Source organism: Phalaenopsis equestris, unplaced genomic scaffold, assembly GCF_001263595.1.
Source record: "Phalaenopsis equestris unplaced genomic scaffold, ASM126359v1 Scaffold000840, whole genome shotgun sequence".
NCBI classification, from domain to species: Eukaryota; Viridiplantae; Streptophyta; class Magnoliopsida; order Asparagales; family Orchidaceae; genus Phalaenopsis; species Phalaenopsis equestris.
In genome coordinates this window covers 545250-554333 of record NW_018165280.1, presented here as the reverse complement: position 1 = coordinate 554333, position 9084 = coordinate 545250, and the positions used below count along the sequence as shown (strand labels likewise).

General features: G+C 39.4%; 1 protein-coding gene across 2 annotated transcripts in view; it reads left to right on the top strand.

Annotated features, from left to right (window-relative positions):
- The window catches only part of LOC110031691 (putative ion channel POLLUX-like 2), a 140945-nt gene that overhangs the window by 83682 nt on the left and 48179 nt on the right, over positions 1-9084 (top strand). For both annotated transcript variants that reach the window (XM_020735028.1, XM_020735029.1), the window contains exons 9-11: positions 5868-5972; positions 6683-6769; positions 7918-8002. In XM_020735028.1, the coding sequence (XP_020590687.1) occupies positions 5868-5972; positions 6683-6769; positions 7918-8002 (277 nt within the window). The remainder of the gene's footprint in view (positions 1-5867; positions 5973-6682; positions 6770-7917; positions 8003-9084) is intronic.

The window sequence follows — 9084 nt, the reverse complement described above, 5'->3', positions numbered from 1 at the left end:
ATATATATATATATATTTATTTATATATATTATGTAAAGAGGGATTTCGATTAGGGCCGATTAAAATAAAGGAGGCCAAAAGGTCTTCTGTTTCTTTGGATTTACAAGGCAGAGAGGAATGGGAAGTTCTGAGGTTGTTGTATATTGCGATCCCAGTGTTGCTTTTCCAACTGGCTTCAATCATGACTGTTTTGCAGAGAGGAATAGGGAGGATCACAGGGAAGGAGACGTGCGACGACTGGATTTTGTGTAAGGCAAGGAGGAGGAAGCTCAAAGTTTCGGAAGTCTCCATATGCCGCAATCCCCTCATTGCTTTTTTTGCTTGCTTTAAGAAATGGACGTGAGGTTAAAATAGGAGTTTCAATGATTCTGTATTTTGCGATTCTATCGTTGCCTTCCTATTTTATGCGAGCACAATCTCAAGGACAAAAGAAGACGAGCAAGGTTGCGTGTTCCTTTTGCGTTGCTTGAGTGAGCGACTCAAGTAGAAATCAACAGGTGTTTCAAAGGTCTTTGAATGTTGCTATCCCTTCACAACTTTTTTTTGCTTGCCCTAGACACGAGCTTCTTTGTGCAAACCAAAAGGAAATGAAGGAGATTTTGATTCAACCATTTGAACTTGGAGTTTCAGAGGTCTCGTTTGCGGCAATCCCATGATCGCTTTTCAATTAGCCTTAACTACAACTATCCCGCGGGTGGCATAGTGGAGACGAAGAATGGGTTTTGACTCGAGTGGGAGACTGACAATCCAAACTCTCCAAGAGCTCTGCTATCGTTAATGTGCGACCTGATTTCATATTATGAGGAGGCAAAATTTGTGAAAATGAGATTGAAGCTTTCCTAACCCCGAGAGATTGACACGGGGCGTCTAGCCCTAGACACGTCACTTTGTCGTGATTCCTTGCCTTGGACCGGTTCAATCTCGACAAAAGAGGGTCCAACCGGTCTTTCTAGGCACGGGCTTACCTCCTTTCTGGAGCAGGGTTCACTCCTATTTACCCTAAGTTTCTCTCTCTCTCTCTCTCTCTATATATAGCTTAAATATATATATATATTTTTTTTTTTTGAAAGCCCAAAAAAGCTAATATATTAACTAGAAAGAAAGATATAAATACAATGTGATGGAGGTCCCAAACATGACACCCTGCTCACAACAAAACCACAAGGGGTTCCACAACTAGAAAATACTGAAAAGTACATTAGAGACATAAAGAAAAAGCCTAAAAATGCAGAAATACATAGTATCAAGTGGCTAGAGAGCGACCCAATTTGGTTTTGCCTCTACCTCTGATTCTAGGAAAGGAGCAAGCTAATAAGTTGGTAAGATGATTGCCATTGCAAATAGTAACCAATGTATCATCCAATATGTTTCCGAGCTGGAGTCGGCCTCCATTCTTCTTCTTCATCCTGGAATAGACTTGTCATTCCTCTTCCGAAGATTGACTCACCTGATCTTGGTCTAAAGTTTGTTGGGGATGTGCAGATTGTTGGCATTAGAAGCAACTACATATACCGGCTGATCTGTTCTTGGATCAAAGGAGCACTCTCGTGTGTCTTGGCATGTGAGTGAGTCTTCAATAACAATAGGTGGTATGAGCACAACTGGATCTGTAGCTGTAGTATGTTGTTCTTCTTCAGGAACTGCGGTGTTGGGAAGAGGATCGGGTCGCATCTTCTCAACAGGGATTAGCGATATTCGGCCTTAGATGAGGATGCAAACGATAGCAAATATTAGAGTTGTGGCTAAACATACTACAATGAAAGCAATAAAGAGGATGTGGTTCAATTTCAACCTTTTGCCAATACCCATTGTGCATAGTGTCAATCCATATCTCATCAGGAGCTGATTGAGTGATATCTCGAGCCACATAGGGTCTAGTGACAGTAAGCGTAGGACTATCCACCTTGAGAGACTTACCGTAAGCAGTTGCTAAAGAACAGAGGATTTTCATGTTGAACAGATGTAATTTTAACTTCGGAAACTTTATTCAAACAGGAATGATAGGAGACTTCGCTTTTGGATCAAAACCGACAGTCCATTTCAGAACTTTCATAAAACGATTGTCAATCTTGATAGCTTTTCGAGAGAAAATGCGAGTGTAATCGACATCATGAGATAACTGAATTAGTATGTCTACCGTTAAGTAGACCAATGTTCCAACTGCCCAATAGTTTCATAGTATCAAATTTCTTCCTAATGATCTCTAGTTTTGGGTAACCATAAGGGAATTTCCCCACTAGAGAGAAACACCAAGAGGACGCGAGAGTACCGGTTTCAACCTCTGTGAGAATAAGTGCAGACTTCTCATTTTTTTTCCCAATTTTTTTAATAAAAGTGTGATCACTTTCATCTTCAAGAGCCTCATGGAAAGATTCTGGAACATTGCAGGACTTACCGATGACAAAACTAGACGCTGAACCTGGAAGAGGGGCACGAGCACGAAAGTCATCGGCAAGTGCATTTGCATAGGAACAGAGCGTCGAGGCTATCTCCCTCACAAGACAGAAGAGAAATAGTTTGGCGGGCAAGAAGCGAGCAGACAGACGAACATGAAACCTTTTGCCGGGCAGGAATCGAGCAGAAGGCGCGCCCTTCTGTGAACAGGAAATCGCAGACATGGAACGCGTATGAAACCAGAGCTCGAAACCAGAGCTCGAAAAGGGAAACAACGCCAAAGCCCTTCGTCGAAGACGAAGAACGCAGAGCCCTTCGTTGTCGTCGTCGAGTGCGGGAAGTTCGTCGTCGAGCACCAGAGAAAAGATTGATGACCGAAGAAATCAAACCAGGGTTTCGCCCGATGGCGAAACCCTAGCAAAGCAGATGGCGACCGACATTTCTAAAATGGAGGAGTGCAACATGAGGACTTCACTCGTGCGCTAATAATTCGAGTACCACACTCTACACTCGGGGGGAATCGAACCCCTGATTAGAGGAGACTTACAACTGACAAGCAGATGCCCGACCAACTGATCTGAGTACACGAGACACAAACACACACACACACACAGATATATGCAAAAATCATTGATATAAGAGAGGATACAAAAGTTTTAGTGAGTGAGTAAAGGGAACCAAACTCACAGGGACTACAAATGTATTCCCCAAAAATAAACAAAAAGAAACTACTATTCATTGTGGGTGTAGTCGGTGGATATATCACTTCCCCTTCCCCTGGATCTAGGGAGGGAAACCAACAAAATACTGAGATATAGGCTTCTGCCTGACACAATGATAGTCATCCCAAGATTTGCTGAGATCTGACAATCCTTTTTTCTTCTTCTTCCAACATTTGTAAACCTGTCAATCATCTGCTAGAGGTAGTCCTATGTGAACAATAGGTGGATCTTCGATGGAGGTAAACTGTTGATCTGACTCAGCTTGCAGCACACCTTGATCCTGACACTCTTCCATAACTTGAGTACCCTCTTCTCTCGCAATAGGTGGTTCGAAGACACTAGCATCTGCTACGACAAAATTCTTAGAATTTGTAATCTGAAGAGCTGCTTCAACAACAGTAGGCGGAAGCTGCTGGTCTGGTTGGTGAGGAGTAGCCTTATGAGTCAAATTCTCATTCAACATTTCTGAAAAATTAACAGTGTTTGTTATATTTTCCTCCACATGGATGATGTTGTTAGGACCTAACGATCTCAAATGTGGGTGAAGCCTGAAATATTTGGTAGGGGTGTGCCCAAACAGTTTACAGTGATTCCAGTGATAGGGTCTTTGTTCTACTATAATTGGCTGCCAATACCCGTTGTGGGCAGTATCAAGCCATATTTCGTTCACATGAGGGAGGGTGATATCCCTTTCAACAGGAATTCTTGCAACCGAAGGCCTGGTTATATTAAAGGTGGGTGTATCCAATTTCATATGTCTCCTTAGTGCAACTCCAATAGAATAGAGGACTTGGTGGTTGAAGTAGTGCAACTTAAAGCCAGATAGTTTAAACCAGATTGAAACTATAGGTGGTTCTTGACTAGGGTCAAATTCAGGAGACCACTTAAGCAATTTCATATATTTTTCCTCTATTGTCATAAAGTTTTTGGAAAATATTTTGGCATAGTCTTCTACTTTAGTAATTGTATCATCACATGTCTTCCAGCAAATAGGCCAACCTTCCAAAGTCTCAATAAATTGAGATCTTCAAAAGCCTTTCGAACGATTTCCATTTTGGGATGTCCCGATTGGAACTTCCCAATGAGGGTGAATTTAAACTTATTATCCAGGTTGGAAACTTCAACATCAGAGAAGAATATAGCCAGTTTGTCACTCTTCCTACTCGTCTTCTTGATAAGTTTGCAGTCCTTCTGGCCTTTTTGCAGTCCTCCTGGCCTTCGAATGATTCATGGTAAACCTGTAAATCTGAGGGAAAACCTAATCTGATCCCATAGAGCCAACCATATCAACAAAGGAAGCCTTCTCAAGGTTTATAACTGTAGTTGTTGGTGGTTGAGAAGGAGCAGTAGCCATGGAAGGGAGTTGAACAGCGGTAAACTACTTGAGTCTGAACTGCAAGTAGTTCACAGGACGGAGGCGAGCGCAACCGACGGAGCCGCAGAGCTGCAAAAGTCAGAGCCGCAGGAGGCACAACTGATAACTCGCGACGAAGAAGTCAGGAGCTGCAGAAGCGAGGCAAAGCTAACAGTCGCGCGCCACTTCGAGCGTGACAGTGCGTGACGGACAGGAGCCGCAGAAGCGCGACCGCAGGGCTAACAGACGTGCGTAACAGTGCGCGACGAAGAAATTGACACCAAACGATGCAGACGAAGCGCGATAGAGAAGAGATAGGACGAACTGCAATCGACGAGGAGACCAGGTTTCGCCATGATGGAGAAACCCTAGCCGAAAGAAATCGGAATAGACAAAATTTGTTTATATATATATATGTGTGTGTGTGTGTGTGTGTGTGTGACCTGACTCATTGGTGCGACCTCTAGTGTAAGTCGCTTAGGTCGGGGGTTCGAATCCCGCGGTGCGGGCTCTTTGAATTAGAAGCAAGAACACAAGGGTTTTCTACCCTTTGGGGAAATCGTTAGTTGGTGCCCACTGGACCAAATGTCGATTTCACCTTTTAAATATATATATATATATATATATATATATACATATATATATTATGTATATTAAGGGTGAGTGGTACTTCGGCTGTATCTCATTCCGATGTGGTGATTGTTCTCAATTTTTCCCCTCCTCTGCATTCCTTACTTCACTGCTATACATCCTTCCTCGTTGCAGCCGCCCAGGACAGCAGCTTTTGCTGCTCTTTTCTGCAGTTCTCCTCTTTCCAGCTGCATCCCTTCCAGAATCCCCGCTTTCCTCTTTCTGAACCAGCCACCGGCCTTCCCCTTTCTGTTTCCAACAGCTCTCAGCCTTCCAACCAGCCGTCCAACACCCAGTGCATTTGCTACTGCTTCCTTATACCATTTTCCTTCCATCTGCCACCTAGCATCCCTACCGCACCACCCTCTGCTGTCTGTTGCTATCTCACAACAGTCTGTATACACCTTGCCATCCCACTTCTCTGCCACAACATTGTCTACGGCCTGCTGCCATTCTACGGCAACCATCCAACACCAGCCCTCTTTCTTGCCGCATTCCTTCAGCCTATCACTGCCGCCTAACGCCCTTCCAACTTGTATACCTGATCACCACCCCTTTGGGATAGGTTGAGTTTGTGGAGTCGGTTGCCACTTTTTTTTTTTTTTTTTTTTTGCGTTTGTATTTTCCTAATTTTGAATTCAACAATAATATTGGGTTTTCCTATCATTGTTTGGGTTTACTCTGGTATCATATATGTATTCAAGTGAAGTTTTCATCAGGAAACTGCAGTCCATCTTTGACATATAAATTTGCATTCAATGTGCAGGAAGCAACGGGTTCTTCTCTTGTCTGATCTTCCAAGGAAGCAAATAGAAAAGCTTGGTGATAGTATTACCAAAGATTTGAATCATATTGATATCCTTACAAAGAGGTATTTTAATTGCTGTGGTCCATTCAATTGGAAACTCTCTTAATTTTAATTCTCCAAGTGATACTGAGATGCTGCATTACTTGACAATTCAATGTGTAGAATTTCTGAAAAAATTCCATCTTAATATACTTGCTTCACGTCAAATAGAATATTATTTTCCAGTACTTTAGAAAGGATATTTTCCTTGGCTCAGCTTTCCCTAGGAGATATTAATATCAAATAAAAGACTACTTGATGTTATGGCCATTTTTATTAATATCGAAACATTATTATTAATGATTTCTGAGGAAATTATAGGTTCCATCACTAGATAAGAATGCTTCATCTATAGAAGAAATTTTTTTATTTTAGTTAAGGCACCCATTAGAAAAGTGGAACATTCTAAATTGTGTCTTTTTATTCTCTTTTTTTTGTCCGTCATCTTCATGCAACTTATATTAATAATCCCATTTGTAAATATATGTAAAATTGGCTCGAGCACCAGTTATATTGCCACGTTGGAATATTTTAAGGCTATCTTATAACATTCCTTTTGGTCAAGTCGATTTGCAGCTCGTTTGGTTTTACTCTTAATCTGCGTTTTTTTAGGATTTATCTTCTCCTTTAATATATCATTGATAAGCATTCATTGCTACTTATTTATTTTTATCTGTGTATAGATAATTTCCACTTGCTCTGCTGGAGTCTAATACATGTTTCCTTATATTCAGTTGCAGCCTTGGCTTGACAAAGTCTTTTGAAAGAGCAGCCGCCAGCAGAGCACGATCTATTATTATGTTACTGGCAAAGAATGACTGGTTAGTAATTATTTGTTAAAGCTTTTGAGAAACTATAGAGATTGTTTAGCTTATAAGTTGGGTGAGACTAACAATCATCATTATGTCTTTCACTATTCTATTAAGAAAATAGAACTTCCAGAGAGAAGATGACGCATATCAATGTGTTAGATTTTTTGGATTACATAATGAAATTGACTTAGCACTGAGATTGTATGCCTCTTGAATGGGCATTTATTGGAGAATATATCCACGGGTCTTCTTTGTCAAAAGTTGTCATGTATCATTTCCAGAGGTTCTCTTTGGATGATAAATTGGAATGTATGGAATTCATCTTGATTTTCTTGTTGGAAGTTAAGTAGATCTTTGCAATTATATCATGCCCCTAACTGTTGACTGGATCTGAATTGATATTGGTATAGAAGGAAATGAATAACAGAGAGTCCAAGCTAATAACACTAATCCAAAAATAAAAACACTAATCCAAGAAATAAAAGGAAATGAATAACAGAGAGTCCAAGCTAATAACACTAATCCAAGAAATAAATCTAATCCTTATAACTTTTAACAGGAATAAATTATTTCTTATTATAACATCTAACACTTAATCATTAATTGGACGAAAACTAATAATCTAAAAGATTTCACGATTGACCGACTATGTGTTCGATTTTTTCACTTGCAGTATTTTCTACAGATTCTTTTGATTGTCACACAACACAACATCTTTCTAAATTTCAAAAGTATTTATTAGTAAATTGGCATTAATTTAATTTATTTTATTCGTCAATCTACAAATTACTCTCATCCAATCCTAAACAATGTTATAATTCGAAATAATTTTCTCAAACCACCCCGTAACCCCCCGCCCCCCAAAAAAAAAATAATAATAATAAAATAAAAATCGAACAAACAAAAATCATAAATTTGGCCATAGAAATGGGCTTTAAAAACTTTGAAAACATGCCTAATTCAATGTTATTATGTTTTGATTCGACTCTTTAACTTAACTATGATCATTCAGCATTTATGGACTGATTTAGCTTGTTTAAAAACTTGTACCTCATCATGAATATAATATTATTGTTATTATATGCAGACATCATGTTTTACTGTTTTCTAAAATATAGTTTTTAAAGGAAAATTGTGTTTGTTTGTGTTCTTGTCAGGTATGAAGTTGATACAGATGCATTTCTCTCTTTATTAGCTTTGCAACCTTTACCGAAAATAACTTCTGTTCCAACCATTATTGAGGTATATTATCCTATGAACTCTTATTGGTTGAAACTTAATTAATTTTCATTAACTATTATTTATACGCATACTTCTTGAAATTTCAAAATTAATGCTAAGTTTATCTCATTATGCAGAAATTTCTGTTAGCTATAATTTGTATTTTCGGCTATAAGATCATGAATACCAAAGATCTTAGAGTTATTTAGTCCTACAAATATTTTTCGTACTTGCTGGAAAATTTTACAATCTTCCATGCCTTTTTACAAGAAATGCTTTTGAATGTCTGTCATTTTTTATGATAACTCATTAGAAACCCAAAAAAGATGGTATAATAAAATCGAAGTGACGAAGCTGATGAGAATGATCATTCTGCTCTATTTTAGGTACCTCCTTTGTACAAATTCTTTTAATCTAAGAATTCTAAAGGATTTTTGTAAGCTTATGACTTCAAGGTGAGTTCTCGAATACTCGATGAAAACTTTTTCTTTCAGCAGCCCAAGACATCTGGAAGAAAATCAACTGCCAAGATTATTACCAAAATATGTTAAGGACTTAAAATAATTGATTTTTAGATCTGTGATGCCATCAGCCATCGAACTGAGAGAAAGTATACTTTAGTTAGAGAGCTTGTTATCTAGAAGCACCATTATTAGTAAAGGGAGGCTTCAAATGCTTATTTAATTTATTTTTCTGGTAGGTAGCCAGTGAAGTTGATGTGGACGTGGTTGGGCGGGCCATGGAAGAATTTGTGGCCAATTGGACTGTTCCAGATGGAATTGGGAAGGGTGGACTGGCCTCCTTAGGGATGGGAGTTGCCGCCTAGAAGGAGCGGGCCACTTTTTTGTCACCTAATAGTATTTATATGTTATTTTTTTGTGTTCTAGGTCAATTTTGCTTTCAGATTCCTGTCAGGACAACCACCAACGTTCAACTTTCCCTCCTAGGGTTGTATATGAAGGAGAGAAGGTACCCTGGTTGTACTCGTCCCGTGGTGTGTTGACCTCATTTTTGTGAGGTCTTTTCTTCTCCTCCTTAGAGCCTAGGTTCTAGCTCTAGAAATTCCTATGGACCATCTTAGAAAACTAGAATTGAGACTCACC